A 27,153-nucleotide genomic window follows, 5' to 3' on the forward strand; every position below is an offset into this window, starting at 1 on the left:
GCCATTCAAATAGAAAAAAAAATACGCCTTACTTATTCGCCTCGTTGTAGCGGGTTACCTACTGCAAATTAAGATCAATGTTGATTGCATAGAATTTAAAAAAAATGCGATATGTGAGGCCATTTGAATTAAGTAAATAATTACACCTTGAAGACGTAACTTTGTGTGAACGCCTGTGTTCTGAAGAGGTAAATCATCGTCCAATTGACGTGTCACGATTTACACATAAAGGGGTCCACACACGAAGCAATCTGCCGCTTAGCAATCGTTTGCAAGCTACGAATTGAAAGTATATGTCTAAATACCTTCTTCGCAGTCCAGCGCATAGTATCTGGAGCGTTTCCACCTAAAGTAACACTCGTGTAAGTTGGTACAGACTACTAGGTAGCCGTAGTAGTAGCACACAGTACGCTATTATGTTCTCTGTTTTATTTCCTTAGAAGCCTCGCAAGACACCCGCGGGAGCAGGAACGGTGGTGACAAATGACAATCGTATTCTGTTCTGCCGTCACAACAGAGCCTATTGACGTCGCTGTGCAGGACACATGCTCCCTTTCCCAAAGAGAGTCCTCCACAGCGATGCGACGTAAGGCTCGTACGACACCAGCGGGTATTCTGATTTGCACTCACCCCACGGGATGGTTCGTCATCATCCGTCATGCCATTTTTACTGGTGTACTTTTCACACAAGTTACAGATTGCGGCATTCTACTTAGGTACGAGATGTCTGTGATGCCACATCCCCATGCCCCAGCCAAATCGATCGATCTTAGCGACCGATTGCATGAATGAAGGAATATACTTTAATAACACCACAAAAAGTACATAAAAAAAGAAAAGTATAACAAAGCAGCGTATGCAAATAGCATTTGTGTGGACGGAAGTTTTGAAGCGATGAAAATCTGTGATCTGCATACAATCCGGCTCGTTGGTCTAGTGATAATATATGATTGCAGATCACTTGCAGATCACGAGCTTCTTGGTTCGTTCTCCGGATGAATAGTATTGGGTTTTTTATCAAGAAGAGCTCTTAGTACCAGTCCGGAGTTTGGAAATTGGCGGTGATTCTTCCCCGTGAATCGGAGAGTATGTCCTGTGCCTGATCTCTTTCTGGTCGTGTCGGAGCTGGCTGGCTCTAGCTAAACTATGAGAGTGAGAGATCAGAGAGTGCACCTGTGTTTGCACACACAATTTTGCACTAAAATATCTCCCGTGTGGTTACCCACAGTGGCCGAAATCGGTCAGGGAAAAAGTGTTTTTACAATCTATCGCTGCTTGATGGGGGGGACATTCATCCCGCTTTAAGCAGGACAGTCCCATATGCTAGCTTTCAAGTTTAATAAACTGTGTAAATTAGTTATAATAAATTACTTCATAATTCCCTAAATTATAATAATATTGTATTTATTTGAATTTCAATACAGGATATAGTATCAAACACGTGTTCTATTTTTAAATAATATAAATATATTTTAATGGTTATGTAAATGTGATATTTAATTGATGAAATTAATTAAATTATTTAGGAATATTATTTACACAATGACAACACAGTTTTGATGATTTGTATTGAAATAGTTAGATTATTGACACCTGTCTACAATATAAAAAGGTGGAGCTCGAATGTAAGGGGATTATTGTGTTTTGAATGTTGAAGCGAAATAAAGGCTATTATGAGCTTCTTTATTCTCTTGATTACCTGACCATCTAATACAAGTATGTATAACTTATGCTTGTATATTTCAGTAAAAAATTACATCCCTTACTAACTTTTATGACTTGAAATCGCACGAACGTGATGTGTGTGTATATTAACGTGTGTGTGTGAATTTTTGTTTTAATCCTTTCCATAGTAATCTGTGAACCGATTTGTTCTTCTATGAAAACACAGATGCTATGGATGCCACTGCGTATTATTTTACTATAATTTTGTACAGTTAGACAATACAAGTACAATGTGTAGATCTTAAGAATCTTGTTAGTAATAAGAATAAGTACTTTGATTGGATACATGAAAATTATTTTTTCGATTATAAAGGAAGTGTATAGGTTGCCTTTTATTCATTTTTAGTGTACGGGAGGGAAGTCTCCTGAAAGCAAGCTAGCTGAGTTCTTGGGGAAGTAATCAGGTTATTCCTTTCCACTATAATCCCCTCGGTGGCCGTCCTTAGCACATATTGGTGCGTTCTAGGATCCGGTGCCTCCCTTTTACGGCGCGCTTTTTGTCTAAAGAATAGGAAACCGTTCCTTTGAAGACACACTTTCTTTGTCTGAACGGGCGTATTGTATATTTCAATGCTATGTTCATTTCATGTGTCACTCTTTACACATAATAAACGCATTATGTTGAATGTGTCCATATTTACAAATTAGAGCGATTATAACCATGTCGGCTACATATCAAAACGTTCTAAGCAACATTTTTGCTACGTTTTTTTTTTTTAGATTTATTATAATACAAGACCAGCTGTCTTGTTGTGTAAATGAGTTGTTGATGAGATAAGACGTTTAACGATATTAAGGCGATAAACCCAATAAAAAAAAATTTGCTCCGACACCGCAACCAACCTCACGAGACGTTGACTTCACAATGCAAAATAAGTAAGTCATCCGCGTTTTAACAATTATTATAATAGTAAAATCAACATCGTAATAAATTAGGATGTAATGAATTATGAACTTCTTTATGCAATGTATTTTCTCAGACTCTCTAGTTTAGATCTTTCATTCTGTAACGTTTCGATATTTATTAACGTTAATGTAAAATTTCACTCTTAAATCTCCTTAAAAAAATTACCGAATCAACGCAAATGAAGTTTCACTACGTCCAAAAAATGCAAATGGCCGATGACAAAGGACATACCGTACTACGTATTTAAAGACGTTACCTCTTTGTCCGCACGCGTGTATTGTATAGTTGTAAGAGCATTATTTATTTCACGTGTCACGCTTTACACATTACAAGAGTCATTATGTTCGGTATATAGATGTAAATTAGAGTGACATATATCTGCTCTATATCAAAACTTAGTAACAAACAATTTTGCGGAATTTCATAAATAAATACAAGCATGAAGCACTCGTTAAATTCGTTATTAAGTGAGTAACATAGTTAACATATATACCTACTTTGAATCCAGCTAAACAATACATGATAACATCTACCTATTACAAGTACCGACACTACTGGACCTAGAACTTTTTCGTAGGAGAGATGCTTGTACTGCTCAAACTCTCCAAGCTTCTCTTCCAAAAACGTCTTGCAAGTGGTTTTATTTGCCTGTGTTTAGGAAGAAATAAAATCAGGAAAAACCCAAATTGCCCCGAATGCCCCAATTTTGGGTACAGCCCTCGCTTATTTTTAGGGGAGGGACCCTCCAGCCTCCACATTACTCCAATATAGCTAGGCGTTTTTAATTATTATTAAAATATGTTATTTATTATAGCAGTGACACTTACACCTATTTATATAATATGCTCTATTTACAATCATTATTAAATTGTAAAATGTTGATGTTGGAAAAAAGAAACTAATAATGAGTTCTTCACAGGCATCTTCTCGGAATCATCTTCTCATCTTCCAAACCGGTGGTAGATTTACTACAAACAGACAAAAAATTTACTTTTGTAATATGCACATACAAACATATCTGTATAATGCAAATATAATATTTTTTAATACTTATTTGACTTCTTTTTTAAATTATTATTTAAAAATAATTTAAATTTAATAATTTTGTGGTGAAATCTTAAAATTTACACAAAAATTTACTTATTATGTTATGATCTCACGCAGTCTATTATTTACATTTTTCAATACTGAATCCGAGACAAAAGGCGTTTGATAGTCGACCTGCGCACGCGCATTCGATCGCTTGGAGTGCACAGCGTAACACGCGCGAATTCCGCCAATTAAATGTGATACAACAAAATAGCGTTCGACTAAATTCAGCCAATTAAATGTGATAGCTCAAAATTTCGCGCGACTTTCGAAAACGTAAACATGATGCTCGCGGGAGCCGAAATTGTGGAAAGCAGTGTGTCGTTTAAAACCGACGAGGCCGGGAAGTCTCAGGCCCAGGTGATTGCCCCAGGCCCGTCCCAACCCCAGGCCCAGGCTTCGGGCCTCAGCCGGGTCCCGACGAGAGAGCCGGTGGACATCCAGTTCTCAAACGTCACTTGCACTGTAAAGCTTGGCATAAACAAAGGTATTTACCACGTTATTCTTTTGTGACGTCATATCTAGAGTCCTCGCTACGTTTCTTCTTATCATCTGATTTTGGTAATCTATACTTACAGCCTACATAAAAATAAATAAAGAAAACTGTAATGTCTGTCTGTGATTTCGAAATAATTGCCTCTTATAAGTATTTTAATGATAGCTTAGGTACCCAACTCAAAAGTTGAGTTAAGTTTTTAAAATAGTTGTTTTTTAAACGTCTCTGGCGTCTCTAGCGCTGTGGTCTTATAAGTGGGAGATTCGGTTCGATTCTGGTTCGATACCCGGCCGGGGTAAGTTGAAATATATGGTATCGGAATGCCTGGTCTGGTAGACCATAGCGAACCGGGTGGTTAAAAGCCTACAAACAAAGACTTTCCGAAAAAGCGATTGGTATGGTATCGTGTAAAAACCGATTAGGGGTTTAATATAACTGCCATTCCCCTAACAATTTAATCCGTTACCATTTATACTGCCTGACACCTTTGAGAACGTTATGGAGAACTCTCAGGCATTCAGGTTTCCTCACGATGTTTTCTTTTCACAAATGATATTTTAATTGCTTCACACGCACATCACTTAGAAATGTTAGAGATATGATTCAAACTGGGCCCCTTGAAAGTCAAAGTCCTCCCTACTGGGCTACCTAAGTAGTGAGCAATTTAAGTATAAATGATTATATCAAACTGACTTCGCACCAATAGCATTTTATGTGGAAGTTTGTGAAAATATGTATTAGTTTTTTTAGATTTTCGTTAGTTATAGGTAAACAAGCAGTAAACAAAGAAAATACTAGGGTATAACATTACATAATTACATAATTATAACAAAAGAAAGCTACTAAATATCAAATCTGACTTTACACCAATGCCATTCTAATGTTTAAGTTTGTGAAAATGTTTTAATTTGTAGATGCCTTATATATATTTTAAGGTAAACAAGTAGAAAACAAAGAAAACTACAAAAACAATTCATAATCATCCTAATTAATAGTAGGCATATCTAATGGTTGTAAATAAACTTAATTAGTACCTACGTCTATTTATTCATGATACTTATGGTAGCCTACCTACCTAATTTTTTTATTTCAATTTTATCTGCCCGTGGATCGTTTTTTATTCCTTTACTCCTTGCTAAGTCCTTGCTGCAATTCAGATAGGCTAAGATGGGCAGGGCAGTTATATTAAACCCCTATTTCCATTCTTGTACCGGAACGAGCGACATCGTACCTGATCGCAAAATACCTTGGCGGAACTTCCTTTTAGCTAGCGTGGTAACTGGCCTCAGCCGAAGCCTCCCACCACTCACCAGACTAGAGGAAATTCATAAATTATTAATTCCCAGCCAGGAATCTAACCACGCGGCAAAAATCCTGGACAAAAATCTTATAATTAAAAACTAATTCTGGTAGTAGTTAACCAATTTAACCGAGGAATTGATCGAAGGTTAAATTGGTTATGGCATTGGGTAGGGTATTGTGTAAAATATAGCATAAGAAGAGTTTTTGTTTTATACTTATCCGGTATCCTTTGAGTGTTTAAAAATAATGTGTATAACTTTTAATTTTAATAGGGCTATAACCTTACTTAAAATAAGAGGGATACTAAAATTTTATAACTAAGGAATGATAATATGTAAAGCGGTGATAGCGCATTGGGTAGGAGCTAGACTTCACTTTCGGGGGGCCGAGTTCGAATCCCAGCTCGCACATTTAACTTTTCTAAGTTATGCGCGTTATTTTTTAAGTAATTAAAATATCACTTGCTCCAACGGTGAAGGAAAACATAGTTAGGCAACCTACATGCCTGATAGTTCTACATAATGTTCTCAAAGGTGTGTGGTGTCCACCAAACCGGACTGGGCCTGTGTGGTGGACTACAGCCTTAACCCCTTCTCATTGTGGGAGGAGACCGATGCCCTGTAGTGAGCCGGTAATGGATTGATATGATAAATATTTTACCATGTCTTTTTTATCAAAATTGTAATTAAAGAACAATTCTTTACTTACAATTTATCTTTCTAAGCGTCCTCTAAAAGTTTTGGCTCGGCACGTAAATAATCATTGCATTACAATCAAAGATCCGTGTACTCAATAAATTTTATTAGCTTTTTTTATATGACCTCTATTTGCTCGGATTACACTTATACCTAACCAGTTATTATGATAATTGATAAGATAAAAAGAATGTTTACAAAGTAAATAGGTACCTACCTTTTATTATTACCAGTAGGTAGCAATACGAACTGTAACGAGCAATACTCGTATGACTGAAATGAAAACATTATTATATGACATATAAACTAGCGGACCCCAGCGCCATCTGTCGGGCTGATTTGTTAATCTAAACCATCCAGGGTGCCACCCAAACGCATACCAAAAAATGAATTCAGATCGGTCCAGCCGTTTAAGAGCCGTTTAGGTGACATACACACGGACACAAGAAATAAATATATAACATTAACAATGAGATAAACTCCCGGCTTAGATTTGAAATTTTCCATAAATTAATCAAAATCGGTTCATCCGTTGGGTAAATATGACGCCACAGATACACACAAACACAAACGGGCACAACCACACACACACACACACACACACACAAGATAGAAAAACGAATGTTAAAATGTAAATGGTTGATGTTGGAAAAGAGCAACTGCTGAGTTTCTTGCCTATATTAGGCCTACTTGAAATAAATGAATTTTGAATTTTGAATTGGTTGCTTAGTTACGACGTAAAAGATGAACAAACTAACGAGCAACCTAAGAGTTTCAGATTGAAGTTTATGTTTTCAAATTCAGAGGTTTTATAGGTCTCTGACGCATACGAAACGCAAGCTCTGTCAATTATTAGAGTATATATATTAAGTAGGTCATTGTACCTTAAGTAGGCACTTACTACCTCTTACAAAGTTCTTTGTAACAAAGGTTAGAAGATTTCGAAGTAAAGCCGGACACACATTAATTCGGGGAAGGCCATTGTAGTCATACTTTTTATTTCAGCGGCGCGTTAAAGTTTGATTTTGATGTTTAACATTTTCCCTGACCGATTTCGGCCACGGTAGTCAATCTTCAGAGAGATTTTACAACGCGAGAGATATATTATAGTGCACAATCGAGCATGTCAACCACTAAAACCAACGAGGAATTAACATTGTTTTTTTGCCTTTTTATTTTAAGTAATACAAACCTCTTTTCTTTTGTAGGAAATAATAAAATTTGATCCAAAGGATTTACTCTATATACTTTGTTTGTTTGTTTTTTATGTATATAAGGTATATACTTTGAATCAAGTTTTATTATTTATACTTTGATAAGGTTTGGTAGCTTGTTCGACACTAGATATTCGATACCCGGGTCAAGCTTATATTTATATTTAAAGTTATTTATGTGATGTCAGTAACAGCTTGGAGTTTAAGAATTGCCGGTTTTTTTTTATTTTACCCTTTTCCTGGGAAGAAGCCTATTTTAATCGCCTTCCTTTCAACTTACTCTCTGCTAAAAATCAAGTTGATTGATTACTTGGTTAGAGCGTTAAAGAAGGAAACATAAACATACACACTTTCGCATTTAAAATATTTGTAAGGATTCACAGGAAATGACATTGTGTCGGTGGGTATTTTGATATAATTACAGGTGTATTTTCGTTACACTTCAGTCTTGTGAGAGTCTGACACGATGCAAAGATACCCTATGGTGGTTTATTCGTAATCATGTAGCGAATGTGAATCCGGCTTAAATATTCAATATAATTTGTAAAATAAGTAATTTGTTTGTGCAAAACAAAGAAATCTTTTGTTTCGTAAGTATTGCGTTGTGTACATCGTTCGATGAACTCTAATACTGTTTCCTGACATATCGCTTACATTTCTGCAAACTATCATTATATATCTAAGCAAATGAATAAATTGCAGTATCTTATTTGGCGGCCGACTGGCGCAGTAGGCAGCGACCCTGCTTTCTGAGTCCATGGCCGTGGGTTCGATTCCCACAACTGGAAGATGTTTGTGTGATGAACATGATTGATTTTCAGTGTCTGGGTGTTCATGTGTATATTAACAAGTATTTATGTATATTATTCAAAGAAATATTCAACAGTCATATTAGTACCCATAACACAAGCTACGCTTACTTTGGGGCTAAATGGCAATGTGTGTATTGTCGTAGTATATTTATTTACTTATTTATTTCGATACAAATCTTTCCTGTTATGTATCTATTTGACGAAGTATTAGAACTTTGAAAGGTTTCGTTGGTCTAGTGGACATCTTGTTCAGATATGGATCATGAACGATGGGTTCGATTCCCGGATCGGGCCAAAAATTAACTTTGAAATTCTCCTTTTTCGTTTGGATTTTTTTTATGCCACAAATGTAAATGAACCGTACGTGTTTTGAACCGCGCGATGACATATTGCACTTCTTAAAGATCAAAGAGATTAATGCCAAAATACACAGAATTCAGAACACACAGAACCCTCATTCAGCCTCTCATTAACGCCCCGCGCACGTCTCACTTCACACCTGCGGAATGTTGTTAGCTCACAAACTTTTTCCATTTTTCCCATTTTATGGTAAAAGTTTAAAATAATTACTGTCAACTGCTAAAGCGAATGAAGTGACGAAATTAAAATAAAATTTATTTATAAAATTATATAAAATATTTTATTTTATTTTTTTAATAAAGTGATGAAGCTACGCTTTTCATCAAAAACTACCTACTACAAAAATGGAGTAGGTAGTTTTTGATGTTCCAATATTCTTCTTTCTTAATTCTCTGCAATAATATGAGGAAAATATTCATGCTTTTGCTGGGTTCATGGAAATAGAACTGGCTCATCCTGAGTAAGAATTGTAACTCAACAAATGACAATAACTTAGAGAAACAGCTATATAATCAGTCTGCCGATTTAAGGTAAGGTACCTAACCTAATGCCTATATCGATATTGCAAGGACATATTGCATGCCTTAATCAAAGTTCGTAATGACCTACATTTTGTTGTTTATGTCTGTTTAAAGGAACCGGTTCATCCAGTTTCAGACTTGCAGTCTCATCGCAGGAGTAACTAAATATTACATAACCGCGCTTCGCTATGGTCTGAGAGTGCTGTTATATGTGGTGGAAAAAACTTAAACTATAACGATAAAGACACCCAAGGTTATGAAAATTAAGCTTACTACGCGAAAAGCAGGAGAATCTATATGGTATAATTTATAACTTCTTCAATCCTTATACTCCACACCAAACAGATCTTCGGCAATGTACCCTCTCGCACGTTGCGCTCCGGAACCGGAGCTTCCTCAGGAGATGTTGACTTGACAATGAATAATGGTTAAAACTTAACAATTATCCATCGTAAAGTATTGTAAAGTCTGTTCATTGTAAAGTCTTTTGTGGGGAGTTCGACAATCCACGGTAATGGGCCGCTTGCCTCCAGCGGCTCCCAGCAACTCGCCTGATCCTCTTAGTTGGGTGCCGACTTACGCTGCGTTTACCGGTGCGGGGTCGCCATTCCGGCACCTTAAGACCCCCAACGTCCATCGGTTCTCCGAGCTATCTGCCCTGCCCATTGCCACTTCAGCTGCGCGACTCGCTGAGCTATGGCTGACTTTACAATGAATAGTTCTTAAAACATAACAATAATTCATTGTAAAGTCAACGTCTCCGCAGAGTATAGCAAATAAGGCGTAACTGTTATAATATATCATGGAATTCGGCAACGTAACGCCTGCTTCTATCAAACCCCCGGAGGTATCTTTCCGCCGTACGTAAAACCCACCAACACAACACAAACACATGAACATTTGCTGTGAATCAAATATTTAATTTCAAATTTTTCTTCAAAACTATTTATTAATTAAAATATTATTTAAATATGAAGCGGTGATAACCTAGTGGTAAGAGCTTCGGTTTCGCATTCGGGGTGCGAAGATCGAATCCCAGCATGCACCTCTAACTTTTCTAAGTTATGTTTAAGAAATTGAAATATCATTTGCTTCAACGGTGGTAGATCCCGCCATGAGGAAACCTGCATACCTGAGATTTCTCAATAATGTTCTCAAAGGCGTGTGTGTAGGTCCACCAATCCGCACTGGGCCAGCGTGGTGGAAAATGGCCTAAACCCTTCTCAATGTGAGAGGAGACCCATGCCCTGTAGTGGGACGGTAATGGGTTATATGATGATGATGATGATGATGATGAATTAAAATGTATATAATGAGGAATATTTAAAAAATGTTATAGTTATCAAGTTTTTAATTATTTTTACGTTATTACTCTGACACTATTAATAATTCTCTATATATTTCTTTACAACAAAAGAAATATATTTACTCTCCATATGCTTTACACGATTCAGAAACAGTTTCTTGATACCAAAAAAACGTCAAATTTACGTACCTCTTAGCAAATTTTTAATAACGCATTACTTAGTTATTTTTACATTTAATAAAATAAATAAAAACATTATGTATTACTGAGTACTTACCTATATTTTCTTCTCGGAGTAAATTATTAAAATATTTTATACTAAACGACGACGACTCCTAGAAATCACCAAATATTGCAAAAAAAACAGACAAAAAATGCAAATTGCAATGTTCGAATTCAGTAATGTCACGCTCTTAACAGCTAGATTAGTGTCAACATCCCTAAGTATTTTGTTTAAAACCTTGACCCAAACACCAGGCGGGCGTCAGCCAGTCAAGTGTATCGGTGTACTCGGTCAAACACACTTTCTGCATCCAATCTAGATTATGTAGAGTAGGTAAGTAGGATTCCTAATTATTTGCTAAAGCTACCGATGAAAGCAATCATGATAATATGATGATCAATGATTAACGTAAGCTGAGAAGTTGACACGATTTGCTTGATCTCACGAAGCTAATAGAAAGTTAGTAATCATCAATTAGGACAGTATAACTTTTGTTTTTGAGGCTAGGTGGCGATGTGTGTAATGTCGTAGTATATTTATTTATGTTTTCTTTATGCAGATAATAAGACTTATTTATTTATTTATTTATACTCTTTATTTGTACACCACTCAAAAAAACGAGACAAAAAAAGAACAAACACACGAAGAATGAAGCAGGATACAAAAGGCGGCCTTATCGCTAAGTAGCGATCTCTGCCAGGCAACCTCAGGATTAGGAAAACTAAAAAGAAAACAAATAGGTGGGGTACACTATTTAGTGCTTACATACGAATATCTACATACTAATACATAAGACTTACTTGTCTTTTCTATAACAACTTCACAACAAGTCTTAGATATACTGTCTACTTGGTTTGAATAAAATTTCTAAGACCAGCTAAACTCTCTCTTAATTAATCTCTCTCTCTAATTAAAATATAGCCTTCCACATCGAGTACGCAAAACTCCTACTGATTTTGCACCAAAGACTCATTTCAAGACCTACGAAATTCATCAAAAAAATGTTATTTATTTATGACAACTAAACTCCTACAACTAAATTATACAAAAATATGAAACTTATAAACATCAAACAGCTACATACCTACGTACTTGCATATTAAGAAGAAAAATTCTTAACAAATCCATTTATACACTAACATTTCCAAAAGTGCAGAGTCGAATAAGTCTTAGAGAAGACTAAATTTTACTTCCACGTCTTAGAACCTGCCTCGAGCGAAGGAATGACAAATTCGAAGGTGTGCAACAACAACAAATTACCCACGGAAGTGAAAAATGCGACGACGTTTAAAATTTTCAAACGCAAACTGAAAATAACATGCTATCTCAATTATACTGTTTATACCGTTTAAACACTATGGCAACGAATTCGCATTTCGCAATCTACGGATATCGAAGATTCTGAGCGTAGACTTTTAATAATTCATATGTATACCTTATGATGAGTTTAACATGATTGCTAATCCAATAATATAAGATAAATATGATTTCTCTGTAAGTGAATATGTAAATTTATTCTTTAAGAAAAATAAATGATTCTTTAACCTGAAGACGAAATAATTCTCCTTGTGTATAATAAAGATGTTTTTTGCTTAATAGCAACACTATTATAATGTGATTATAATAAAGGGAAAAAAATTCACAGCAGATTAAAAATAAGAAGGAAATCAAAGTCCGAATGATTTTAAACAATTGGATAATTAATGCAATAAATATTCCCTGAGACTAGAGTAATTACAGTATCCTTAAATAAACAATAGTCGACGCTCTGCGAAGTATTTTATAATTCCAACTCTTAGTAATTAAGGAAAGTAAAAAAATATTGTGACTATCATTTGTTTTTAATACCTACCTGAAAGTTTTTTTTTTATAATTCGTGAAGAAGATTTTACATCTACACTACTAGAAACTAGTAAATTGGATCCTACTTCCTACTATATTGGTTAATGCCAGAAAAACATGTAAGATATAAAGTATCCATCTTTTCTCTATCTTATCATTATTATTATCTGTGGGGTCTTAACATTATTAAATGTTAATATTTAAGTGTAGTGAATAACTTAGTCTCTAGCTCAAGCTTACAATTTTTTAGCTTCGGCTTTCGACAGAACTTATGTTAAACAAACATCAAAAGTACAGGAGTTATGATTATTATTAAACTCTATATTTGTATACCACAACATTAGCATATAAAAAAATATTAAAATAAAAACAGAAACATAAAGAAAGAAGTAGAATGCGGCCTTATCGCTTAATAGCGATCTCTGCCAGGCAACCTTTGAATTAGGAAAAAAAGAAGAGTGGAATAGACTACAGGTGGCACAAATTTTTAAAATATATAAATGCGAATAACTAAATACTAATACATAAACTAGTGTACACAAGTAGATCAAAAGTACAAAAAAATAAACTAATATATAAAATAACAACACTAACATATTTAAATACTTTAACATAAAATAAATAAGCAAGTATTTACATGCCTATTAAAGTCATCGACAATATAATGGACCCTAACTGCTTTTTGAAATGTCGCCAGTGATTTGGATCGTCGCGTAGTTGCAACTCTAAAACGAGTCTAATTAGTTCTATTTTACTTTGAAGTAACAGAGTTTAAATCTCGAAAACGACTCATCGATTGCGAGCGAGCAAATCTTGTACTATACTGATTACTTCAGTAATCTGCAGTACAAAGTCCACAGGATCGCAGGCGTATTCGATATGGCAATTAAATTTAATATTCTATCACACTTCAAAACAATGATCTCCAGTAATGCAATACAATGTCATTATATGTCGTAATTTATGGCAGCTATGCCACTGCAAGTGTCAGTATCGTGTCAACCTTGTGGTAAAGTTCCTAGATCAAACTATTAACAACGAACTGTTCTTATGCAAGCGTATTCGAAATACGTATAGTTTTAGTAGTAGTAAAGCTTTTTGTGCCAGAGCTCTTCTGTCATGCTCAGTGGCGTATTTTAAGATTCGGCGCCCCAGAAATTAATGTAAAAAAGCAAACACAAAAAATAAGAAATAAATACCAGCAGTTTCTTATTTTAACGATGGAAATTAATAAAGGAACTAAAAAGCAGGAAACTGTAATAAGATTACGCTGTAGCAACCAATTCCATCCGACTCCGCTCGCGTACATACTAAATGACTACAATCCACAATGCTCATTTTCAACTTAGAAGTGACTTCACAGCTCAAAATCCATACTGATTATAAATGATTATTATAAATGCCAAACTGTGTTTGATTGTTTGTTTGTCCTTATGTTAGGCCCTAACCAAGCATGCAGATGATATAAGATAAGTTATATTAATCCAGTAAGAGTTATAAAAACTTAAGGATAAGCTTTTTATAACTATTACAAAGCCTATACTTAAGTTTCTTATAACCCGTACTGAGATTTTTATAATTTTATATAATCTGCATACTATGTGCATACTCTCTATGCACGCCAATGGCGCAGTTACTTTTTTTTGTAATAATATCTGTTGCACTAGGCAGATGGTCAAACTGGGCAGCTGGAAAATACATCGCCTATAAAAGAGCAACACTTCGCATGTCTTGCAGGCCCTCGAGTCCCCCCTGTGTCCATCACCATGTGTTAAGCCTCATATGCCACAGCATTGTAACAACGCTGCTTGCCGGTATAAATACTTATGGTGCAGGACTTACCCTGATGAGCTCTGTCATAAAAAGCTTCGACTTTTATTAAAAACTAGCTGTCCGGGCGAACTTTGTAAATAAATAAATAAATAAATATACTACGACAATACACACATCGCCATCTAGCCCCAAAGTAAGCGTAGCTTGTGTTATGGGTACTAAGATCACTTATCATCCTATTCCGGTCTAAGAGGAATCCAGAAAATCAAATATCATAAAAATTGGTCCAGCCGTTCTTGAGTCATAAATGGTGTAACTAACACAACTTTCTCTTATATATATAGCTAAATATATGTAATAAACGACAAATTATAATACAATTGGTACTTAATTAGTAGTTCTTTTTTTAATTTTTGTCTGGAAAATAGCTAGCAGAAGTAGCAGTGTGCCCTTGCAAGTAACCTTACCTACAAAATCGCTATAGACTTCCTTTGTTTTATCTAAGCGTGTCATAAAAGATAACGCCATGTATATGCAAATTTATGCCCATACCTAAATACCCATGTAATTATTACTTTTTTTTTAATTCCACCGGCAGTCCTTTCAAATGTCAGAGAGTGACAGAACACAGATACGTTACCTACTGCAACGTTATTCCATCTTTATTTGTAAAAGCGTAAAAGTATTGTTTCAGGCCAGACAGTATCTTATTTAACCCAATCCATGATGGAAACGTAGGTTTGTTTTGGTCACAGCTTAAATACATTACGAAGCAGTGCTTTCAGTGTTGGTTGTACTTACACTTTTCAACTTAATTATTAAACAAAGCACATATACACACACACACCTACGTACACATGGACACACAATCACTAGCGTTTTTCTGAACTTTCTTTTACTGATCTCAGAATGTATCTTTTTTCACTTTGTTTTTATCGTCAGCAAATCTTTCTTTGGCTTTGACTTGGACACTTTATAGTTTGTAAAAAACTTTTTTGTAACACTTATATATAAAATAATATAAAAAAGAGTGTGTGTACTTATGTGTTCTAAATATAAAAATACTAGAAACAAACAAACAAACTGATGTTTGGAGTTATTTGTGTGATATTGCATTTTATTTGTAGATATATTCTGATTTTTCAGTCCTAGCTTCTGTACGTTTATATTAAAGAAGAGTGAGGATTTATCTACATAATAAACACTGTCATAAGTTATGTTAAAATTCTGTAAAATCAGGTACCTACTAACAAAACACAGTATTGTGAGTCCATACTGTTTTTACTGAGATAAAGTTATAAGTATTATAAAAAGATCTTTGAAGTTTGAACCGTGACTTAATCTTCCTGGTATATTAAGTGCGCAGGCAGTGTAGGTTTTGTTCAATTTCTGCGATCTCTATCATACCTACACGTGCACGGTCGAAACTTTAAAGATATTTTTATAATAATTACATTCCTATATATATAATAATCTCAATGGCTTTTTGTCCTCGCATTTTTAGGGTTGTAAACCCAAAAAGCAGGTTCGACTAGCCCATAGATTAAATAAGTTACGGAATCAAAAACGGAACAGACAGACTGTTTAGATATTTTGATTAGAATTTAGAATTGAAATGTCAAAAGGAATATTTGAATGAGAAATAAATTTTCTGGTGGTAGCTTTCATCCGAAATGAAAACGGAACAGATAGACTGTTTGGATATTTTGATTAGAATTTAGAATTCAAATGTCAAAAGGAATATTTGAATTAGAAATAAATTTTCTGGTGGTAGCTTTCATCCGAAATAAAAACGAAACAGTTTGAATATTTTCTTGCTAAAAATGAAAGCTACCACAGCTTTCATCCGAAAAATGTGCCGAAATTATTATATTATTTTATATACATTTATTTATTGAAGTTATACATCTTTTGGCGCGATGGAGAAATATGATGAGAGTGAATTTTTACGATGCACGCGCACACCGGCACCTGAATTCTACACCGTAAAGTTAGTTCTAGGTGGCATGAAAAGTGAAAACTATGTTCAAGTTTATACAACTTGAACATAGTTTTCACTTTTCATATCTCACAATACTGTGTTTTGTTAGTAGGTACCTGATTTTACAGAATTTTAACATAACTTATGACAGTGTTTATTATGTAGATAAATCCTCACTCTTCTTTAATATAAACGTACAGAAGCTAGGACTGAAAAATCAGAATATATCTACAAATAAAATGCAATATCACACAAATAACTCCAAACATCAGTTTGTTTGTTTGTTTGTATACTTGTAATTGATAAACTATTGAGCTACTGTATCTATAATAATAAGATTTAAGACTGGAATGATGATTATTGTAAACCTCGGCAGAAGAAAAACGTTCGCGATTGGTTGTACCCGCGTGCGCTTTCCAGATAATCAGTCTTATAGAAACACTCCCTTCTAGAAAAGTAAAGGTCTTGATAAGATTATAAAAAAGTCAGCGAAACTATATACTTTTGGAAATAAAGAATTTCAGGTCCAAAAAAATATTCAAAGTCCAAATTAGCTTATCAATCGTCATTTTTAGGCATGAAATACTCGTATTAATCATTACAAAAAAGAATTCATTTTATCAAGACAATCTTATGTAGATAAACCTTGCCTTACGTTACTCAGAAGTAGATAGCAGCTAGGTTTATATAAATAAAGAAATATACAACGACAATACACACACCCGCCATTTCAAATTCAAAAATGTTTTATTCATGTAGACATTATTACAGGCACTTATAACCCTTTCATACATTTAACATATTAACACTAATGTTAGTGATGGTGATAACTGCATTCGTTAACTTAAAACTAAAGCTAGGAGGGTTTCAAACGCGCCCTGGTCTAAGAAGAGCCCATAGCAAACTTAAAGCCGGGTAATTTTTTTGTTATCACCTTCTCACAGTTAGAGACGGTAACTCAACTGAACCAGCGAGACGGTTAAACGTATACCACTCTCCCAGTTCTCAGATCCTATCATGATTTGCAGAGATTTTTATCCCCACCACTGCATGGCTAGTATTCTTAAACTTCTGTTAAACCAGATCATTTTTTCATGCGAATTTTGGAACCAACTGCGGTGTTTATACTAAATTACTATACGAATTTATTTTAGGGTCGAATAACGAGCAAAACAAATTAATGTAATTTTTTAAGACCATCCAGATTTCTTTCCTTTATTATGACCAACTATCAACAGCAAACTGGCTTCTGTGAGCAATCAATTTTGTTTTTTATTTTAACTTAGTATATCTGGCCAACTCAACCTAACTTATTATCATCAGATTATCTTATAACAGGATTTGATTTCACATACATCGGTGTAATCTATCTTAATACACCAGGGGACTTACTACTATCACTCAATGCAATATTATTTCAATATTATTTGACTATATTGATCTTAAATAATTACCGATTGTTACTTGTACTTTATGCCATTATTGTCGCCGAAGTAGGTATATCATATTATAAAATGTCAGTATCTAATACAAGCGGGGCTTAAAATTCTCAGTTATATATACTTTAGCATACCTATTTTCTATAAACTAAGATAGAAAATATGTTATAGAAATCGAAGAAACATGAATAATTAACGTTACTAATAAACATGTGGATTTGTAAAACCCTTACTTTTATCACGCTATTCCCACCACTCTATCACGGCATATCTTTATAGATACATATTGTATAATGTACAAGGGCAAAATGGTCAACTTTGAATTAGATATCTGATACTAATAGAAGCAGGGCATGTATCTATTGACTAATGTTTTGCACCGAGTGCAAATTTATTGCGATGGATCCCGGACATGACCTTATCGGCGATTACACCTATCTTGTCTCTACCATACATTATGATTACGCAAAACTGACACATTTAAAATAATGCATTTTAATCTTCATTCTATTTTATACCTATTTGGGTGGAGACTGGGAGACACAAAATGTGTTAACGAACGTTAAAATGCGGTAGCGTGCATGGCATGAGGTTTTTATGCACAAGGTATGCCGGCGATATAAAATTCAGAAAATCTCCAGTACGAGTTATAAAAATCTTAAGGATAGGCGTTGTATTTATGCACGCCACTGTACTATTACACTGTACTGTTACTACTACTAATAAATAATATCCAAAACATTATTTTAAATTTAAACAATTTCGGCATCCATTACTAATTATTTATTGTCTTGAAATCACATTTATACGTGTGTGTGTGCGCGTAGGAAGTGGAATATAATTGTTATTTTTTTGCATCATTGTCTTCATATAATCCAGGACATCTTTTTGTTACACCTCCGTGGATTGGATTCTTTCCTTAATGATTCCATGAGTGATTATTATCCAATGTTCTCGCAAAGACGCATCCCTCAGACGAGATGGGTTTTAAGACCGATGACATAATGGTATTTTACGAAGCTCTACTTTAACTTAAATAATGGAATATTGATAATCATCGACTTCATTGCCAACCCATTACCGATACATATCACCCTTCGATTGGACAGGTTTTTTTGCAACACTTTTTATTGCTTGCGACGTTGTAAAATGATAGTATTTGACCCCTAAATTATCTTGCTTGGTGAAGAACTAAGACAGTATTTTTCTTAGTTTTTAGGCGGGTAATGAATTGATTTGATGATGATGATGATATTATACATATATCCACAAGAAACTAATCCTAAACAGGTTTTTTTCTTTAAATCTTTCATAGGAAATCTTTTGGAGTTCACAAAATAGTTAATTGATAAACTCTCAAGTGTAACGATGTGAATATTGAACTCAAAACTAATTTTAGCTGCAGCGTATAAACTTAATAACCTTTTGCAATAAGTTATGTTCTACTCTACCAACATTTCAGTTGGTACTACGAAAAGTAGGTAAGTTTATTCCAAACTTAGATCCAGTGATTGAGTAAGTTAAAATAAAGTGTTGAAACATATTTCATCCTTAATATCGCTTGATTAACACTGTTTATTACATAATAGACTTCACACGCCTTTGTCAACATAAAGAAACACGACAATTAGTCTTCTTATAAAGCTATATCATCATCATCGTCATCATCATATCGACCCATTACCGACCCACTACAGGGCACAGGTCTCCTCCCACAATGAGAAGGGGTTAAGGCCGTAGTCCATGCAGCAGGATTGTAGGACTCCACATACCATTGAGAACATTATGTAGAACTCTCAGGCATGCAGGTTTCTTCACGATGTTTTCCATCACCGTCGAAGCAAGTGATATTTTTAATTACTTAAAACGGACATAATTAGAAAAGATAGAGATGCGTGCTGGGATTCGAACTCGGCCCCCCGAAAGTGAAGTCGAGCTCCTACCCACTGCGCTTCAACCCTATTTAGCTGTGTTGTGTGTACCAACAAAGTAAACCCTGTGTTTTATTACAAAAAGGATCCACATATTTTTCGTTACTTTTAAACGTATAAATTATAGGTATTTGGGAACGATTTAAATTATTGCTTATTAGCTGTTCCCTGCGTTTTCACGCGAGTTAAATATGCTAAAACAGGCGTTTTTTCTTCTAGTTTGCTTTAGAAATACCATTTTTAAGACTGAAATTAATATTAATTCGGAATTCTTCGTGAGAATAAAAATAGCCTATGTAACGTCTGGATAAAAAAGCTCTATATTGGTGAAAGATGGTTAAAATCGGTCCAGTAGTTTCGGAGTCTATTCGGTCCAAAAAACAAACAAAAAATCTTTCCTGTTTATAATATTAGTATAGATTTCCTATAACAATAGCTATTGTGAGAATGAACAGTGCAAAACGAATGCGTGCGAGCACGTGTTGCCCACTCACCAAGTTTACTCATAACACAAATAACACTTATCGCGGAGTCAGTGAACGCGGTACATCACTGATAGCCGCGGAATATAGGACGCGCCCAAATATATTGGCAAATACATGGAAACGCTTGCGGTATTCCGGAAAGACAAAGTATTGGGCAATTGTTTGTGATATTTGCGAAACAAAACCATCTATACTTAACAAAACTGTAACAGGTCGAATTCTGTATATTAGAGATATTTAAAAAGAAATTTTGGCATAATGCTTTTATTTTTTTCATTTTTTCTGTGTCTGCTGTGTCATGACCACGAATGAATTGAACTAACTATTGAAACTACTGAATGAATTCTCCATCCATCCAGGAGTAGGTAACTGAAAATGTTACGCAGGAATAAAAATGTATTCTACATTAAAAGAAAAATTAAATAAAATGTTACTCAGTTATAGACGAGTGAGTATCATCACAAATAGCTTTTACGCGAAAAAAAAAATTTTTATCACGACATTGCGATACATAGACTACCCCAAAATGTTAACGGATAACCAAAACCAACCCTGTTTTTTATTTAATTTTCTGGGATCGAGAATGCATTTAAGCACCTTTCGAGGATTGTATTGCCATAAAGTCTCACATACCCTATGTGAGTTTTAATGGCGAGCTTTCTTAGCCCCGACGCATGTATTGTTGTTTAGGTGGACATTTCAGTGTTCGAGTGTGAATAGATAGATAGGGTATAAATTTTTACATAAGAACAATACTTATGTCTTATAAAATAAAATAAAGGTAAATATGTTAAGTATAAAGTTTATTTAAGTTTTAGTAAAGAAAATTAACAATTAACAATATACGGAAACACTTATGTATATGTGAAACAATGAGTTTGTTTGCCGGATTTTTCTCGAAGAATCTGCCTGCTTTTTTTTTTAACCGACCTCGATGACTTTCTGATTCAGATTTTGTTTCATTTGAGAACGTTTAACACACACACAAAACAAAACTACATAATTTTAGAATTTACCTTGAAATCAATGGGATCCAAAAATCTTATCCTATCTTGATGACAAAGGAACCTCGAAAGTATCTAAGTTTAACCTCCTCCTTTTTTGTCCCCAGTCGTTATTATGCTGCATATAAATAAATAATACAAAGACAAATATAATTGTTATTTTTTTGTGATTATTCATAAGTTATTTTTTATCTTACACGTTTTTAACCATGAGGTTTATTTTCTATACTTACATTACGGCCAAAGTTCTTTGCTAATTCAGATGTTAATTTGCCTACCAGCACACAATGCCGATGTGGAAACAAACAACCTCACAACAGTACATACTGTACTACAAACAAATGAATGCATTAAATCAGAATACAGCATAGTATTTACATTATTATAAAAAAAGAAAACAAAGCACTTCTCTATCTCCCTTCAATTTTCAACTTTCTTTATCTGTCGTTATTTTTGTTCATAAAAATTCAATAGTTAGACTATTGGTTCATGTGATACAGCCCGCTGACGTGATGTCCAGCCGTAGACGTCCTGTGGTCGATATTATTTATCTATTTATACTCTTTATTTGTACACCACTCAGAAAAACGATAAAAATAAAGAACAAACACATGAAGAATGAAGCAGGATACAAAAGGCGACCTTATCGCTAAGTAGCGATCTCTGATTAGGATTAGGAAAACGATAAAGAAAAAGGAATGGTGGACTACACTATTTAGTACATACATACGAATAACTACATTCTTATACATAAACCATTATAATGATGATGATGTGACAAAAGTACTGTTCTAAATAATTAAAAAAATATATGGTTTAGATTTCATGTAGAGTAGAAATATACTTTAACTACGAAACTTGAGGAGGTATTCTTAACTTTTTATTAACAACTATAGCTGTCCCGGCGAACTTCTTACCGCGGATAACATTTTTTGTATGAATGTTATATTTTAATACTATCCTATTCCGGTTTAAGAGGAATCCAAAAAATCAAAGTAGCATAAAAATTGGTCCAGCCGTTCTTGAGTTCGTAAATGGTGTAATTAACACAACTTTCTTTTATATATATATAGATTAATTATTTTTGTCAAAATACTTATTCAGGTCACCTTTGAATAGATTAGATTAAGCATTACAAATCGCAGGTAATCTGTTAATTACCCGTATATAGGAATGTTGTAATTTGCTACTTATAGTGATTACTGATCAGGTTGCTAACCAACAAAAATCGTTTCCTAATTATTGTGGTTTTGCGTAATTTTGCACTATGGTACCTATATCAGCATTTGTGTACATGTAGGTCAAAACCAGTGAGAGGTTATTCCCATAGAGCAGTATCATAACAAGAGCAATAAGAGGAAAATAAACGCATATAATATTCTGCTTATTAACAGTGCAGTCTTATTCAATCATCTTATCAATTCGAAGTAGTAGTTAGCTTTTTGTGACAGAGCACCGTTGCTCTGGACCAGTGGCGTGCATAGGGTTTTCGGTCAGGGTATGCATAAAAAAATAGGTACTGAACATGCTATTTTGATGTTACTGTATAATTTTATTTGTGAGTAGGTACCTAACCTAACATTGTTTGTGATACCCATGTAGATCTTCTCATCATCTCCTATTTCCAGTAGGTATAGTAAGCTCTGAGACGACCGACTAGCGAGTTTTTAAAATTGTCTGCCATTGCGGCAATTACATTAAATAATGTTTTTTAGTGTAAACAATAAACAAACATAGGTACATATTATTATAAATAAATAATGAAACAAAACATTGATCACTGCTATTCGCCTGTTTCTGTAAGTCAGTCAGAGCTCTTTTTACGTGCCGCTCCTTGTAGGTGCATTCCTTCCTTTACGAATAATCTCAATTAAACGTTATTTAAGAATTAGCTCTAAACTTACCTACATTTTCCAAGCACACTGAACCATCAGATCACACGCCGAATATAAGAACTTTCTTACACTAAGAATATTCCTCACAATCATTTACAAACAGTACACTGTCACAAAGGTTAATGTTAACAATAAGAATTGTAACTATTTACAAACAACCGTACAGCAAACGAAAAAAACAGTAATTAATTCTAATTCGGTGAATATAAGTTGTTATGACAGAAGGTAAAAGGTAAACAATAATAGCGCTGAGCGATCGCCAGCGATAATGAGAATATCATAGTCAAAATATGTCCGTAATATTTTCTTAGTACACAAATGCTATTAAAAGTTGTCATTTGAAGAATATTACTTCATCAGTTACCAATGGCACCTGGTATACGTTAATAATTTATTTAACATAATTCGGCAACTTTTAATTTGGTTATTTTAATATACTTTTTGAACAAATTAGGTACTTATAAATTTCTAAAGACCTTGAATGTAATAAAATTCATTGTGAAATTTTTTAACTACAAAAAAGAATTATTGCCGTTTAAACAAAGCAAATTACTTGTGCTTATAAAAAAACAAAGCATACATTTGGATTTCAAATTTCCGTAAGCAGTGCTTTTAAGATTTGCACACAAGCGAAACCCCTATACTGGAAACCTGGAAAACTCGCACACATAGAAAGAGCCAAATATTGTGTATACACACTACACACCAGAACTTCCTTGTGTGCTGGTGCACACAAGTAACGACAGATGCATTCAATCGCCGTGCTTCTATGGAGACCGCGGCGGCGCGGCGCATTAATTCGAGCGACGAATAAACGATTTGCCCGGCAATGGATACTTAATCGTGAAAACCCCAGCAAATTTTATGAGATTTAAATTATATTTAAAGCGTTACCTTTTATTTAGGGATACTGTTTACAACTCAAAATTAAAATATAGTCGAAATATTATGCAGTTTGTCTATTTTAGTTCTAAACCATGACACGGGACTTGTCCATTGATTTACATAGAAGTGCGGCCGGTTTTAACTAGATGGCGCTTTTATAGTTTTCTATTAATTGTATAATTTTTTTTCAATCTTTAAATTTTAAGTCGTCCTTATGGTCTGAGAGGCTCTGAGGTCAGGGTATGCACTGCTTATTTGCATCTATGAGATGCACGCCACTGCTCTGGACTGGGAAGGAACACATTAACATGAGGCTTAAGCACGATTTAATTACTTTTGTAACATCTAAATAAATCTCTTCTTCCCATTTCAAAGCATTGTATCTTCATATTGAAAAGTATGATTCAATCCAAGAATACACTATAAAATTTAAAAGAGTAAAACGCATTTCTTCCCGCGTTCACTTTAATGAAATAGTAATTTTTTTTTTCCTTTGTTTTCGTTTTTACGACACGTTTTTACTTGACTTCACCTCCTCCCGTTCCGGTCCAGCTTGATGGTCACTGGGCAGCACGTTACAAGACGTGATTCTTGCATCCTCTACTTAGTCTTGCTATTTTATAGGCAATAGAGATAAGATAAGATAGCGCTCCGGCGTGAAGAGGTAGTAAGTAAGAGAGGTGGTCAGGCATGAGAGTGGTCAAAGACTGAGAAAGAAAGACCGAATTTATACAGAACCATGCTGAGGTTAATGATAGCTGTTAATAGCGGCTCTTCTTAACTCAAAAAGGGCGGAACTTTATAGTTATAACTTACTCAAATTAGCAACATGTTAGGGGAATCATCTATGTTAAGAATAGCTTTGCCTTTGCAAATATTTTCACTTTTATTTTATGCTTTACTTAGATGTAGGCAACAAAAGTAATAAAAAATAAACAACCTTGGCAGAAGCTATGCGGAACTCCGATAAAAATCTATGTCATTGGAATCTTTACTGCGAATAAAATCAATTCTATGAAGTAGTTAAATAATAATTCTACTTCATATGTACCTTAGACACACAATTTTTACGTCACAAATTGCTTTTAAGTATTTAATTAGTACTGTTGTTATATCAATCAGATGCTTACAGGTAAAATTGTATCTCTCTAGAAATAATAGCATCTCACTGGTCAAGTAGAATGATTACGAATTACCTACATAAATAATATATATTCGACAAATGATATACAATAAAGTCCAAAGTTCATCAGTGATATCTAATTTTAAAACAATTAGCTAATCAAAAGTGAACTTTGTATACAGTAGAGAACCTAGGACATAGGTTGGTTTAAAAATGATGCTTTAATTTATGAATGCTATTGAAAAGGAATATCATCTTAACTCACAAGGTCTTATCTCACAATTGACAAGATATTTTTAAGACCCCAAAGATGTTCTATCATATATAAATCTCAACATATAATAAAATTAGAGTATAGGTTTGTAATATTGAAATATCCGTTTTTTACTTAATGTAAGTCTATGAATTTACGATACATACACCAAAATATTTTTTTTTTGCAATTTTTGTTTGTCTTTCTGTCTGTTTGTTCCGCCTAATCTCTGAAATGGCTGAACCGATTTTGGCGGAACTTTGTTTGGAAGGTAGCTGATCTAATAAGGAGTAACATAGGCTACGTTTATCTGTATTAATATTATTAAGAGTTTCTTTTTGGTTTATTTGTTTGTACCCAATAAGCTACGAAACTACTCGGCCGATTTTATTCATCATTTTACCAATAGAAAGCTTAAGAACCACGTAGTGACACAGCCTAGAATTAAAAAAAATAGAGGTTATATGAATATAGGCTATAAAATTCATTATTTGCCTTCCTTATGGAAACTATTATAGACATAAAAGTTATGGACTGCATGCCATTAAAGTACCTACTTGTTATTGCCTAAAAAAAATTGCCGTGATATCTCACGGACGAATCAATCAATCAATCAAAAATACTTTATTGCACACAAGAAATAAATAAAAGGGAACAAAGGTAAAAGTCATTTAAATTTGTGTAACGAAGACTTTCACCCTTTTCGCTTGACAAATTCGCAAGCTATTTTTATCTTCACTTTTATTGTACATAAAAGTAATATAAAAATACAGAAAAATTACAAATAATTGTTTATATAAAGTTTACAATTTAGCAATTAGTTTTAATAGTGTATGAGTTTTCTTAATATTGTTAGAACGCTTTTGCCCATCACTCGTCCAGTAGCTGCCTGGCTGATTAGTTTGTAGTACTAATGATCACAGGTTCGAATCTCGGGTCGAGCTGAAAATTCTAATGTATTCTATTAAATAATAAATAAATATACTTATGACAATACACACATCGTCATCTAGCCCCAAAGTAAGCTTAGCTTGTGTTATGGGTACTAAGACGACTGATGAATATTTTTATGAATAATATACATAAATACTTAGAATATACATATAAACACCCAGACACTGAAAAATATTCACGCTCATCACACAAACATTTTCCAGTTGTGGGAATCGAACCCACGGCCTTGGACTCAGAAAGCAGGGTCGCTGCAAACTGCGCCAATCGGCCGTCGAATATTGTTATAATATTGTCTGGACATCAACCAACCCGGATTTAGGTAATTTCCAATGTCCACTCCCCGTGCGAAATCGGGCACGTCAACTCATAAGACCCGGTAATTTAATATTATGTTAGTAATAACCTCCCTGGCATCTTGCTAACCACAATCCTTTTCTCTTAAGTGGAAGGTCCCGGATTTTATAATTCCTTATTTTTCTCTGGTCTGGCCTGGCTTCGGGCTGTTACGAGTTACCGCCCTGCCGACAAAGTTCTGCCAGGCGACTTAGCGTTCCGATACCATACCGTATAGTAACAGTTTAGGCGATAATATGGGTTAATATAACTGCTATACTCCTAAAGGCTCCTAGCAATCTAAGAAAAAAGTGGAAAAAGATCTCATTGAAGAAGCATGGTGGGTCAAAGTCCTATATTCCACTGTCCTATGAGAGCCTGCAAATTATGATGGTGAATAAATTGTAACCGTCCATAGGAATGCATAATTGATGTTACTTTGTTGTGCTATTAAGATTCTTTTGTATTACCACGGAAGACATTTGTATGCATAATTGATAAGTTTTTAAAATCACACACAGTAAACATACCAACTGTAAAAACAAACACATTTTATATCGTAGGTTTTTACTATTACATACCTATGGCTATTTATCTAAATTTAT

The 27,153-nt window shown here is 34.3% G+C and overlaps 1 protein-coding gene across 1 annotated transcript in view; it reads left to right on the top strand.

Annotated features, from left to right (window-relative positions):
* The first annotated feature begins 3,848 nt into the window (after positions 1 to 3,848).
* LOC120627228 (ATP-binding cassette sub-family G member 4) overlaps positions 3,849 to 27,153 on the top strand; it is a 46,794-nt gene continuing 23,489 nt past the window's right edge. The window contains exon 1 of the mRNA XM_039895108.1: positions 3,849 to 4,208. Within this exon, the coding sequence (XP_039751042.1) occupies positions 4,004 to 4,208 (205 nt within the window). The 5' untranslated portion in view covers positions 3,849 to 4,003. The remainder of the gene's footprint in view (positions 4,209 to 27,153) is intronic.

Source organism: Pararge aegeria, chromosome 11, assembly GCF_905163445.1.
Source record: "Pararge aegeria chromosome 11, ilParAegt1.1, whole genome shotgun sequence".
Lineage (NCBI taxonomy): Eukaryota > Metazoa > Arthropoda > Insecta > Lepidoptera > Nymphalidae > Pararge > Pararge aegeria.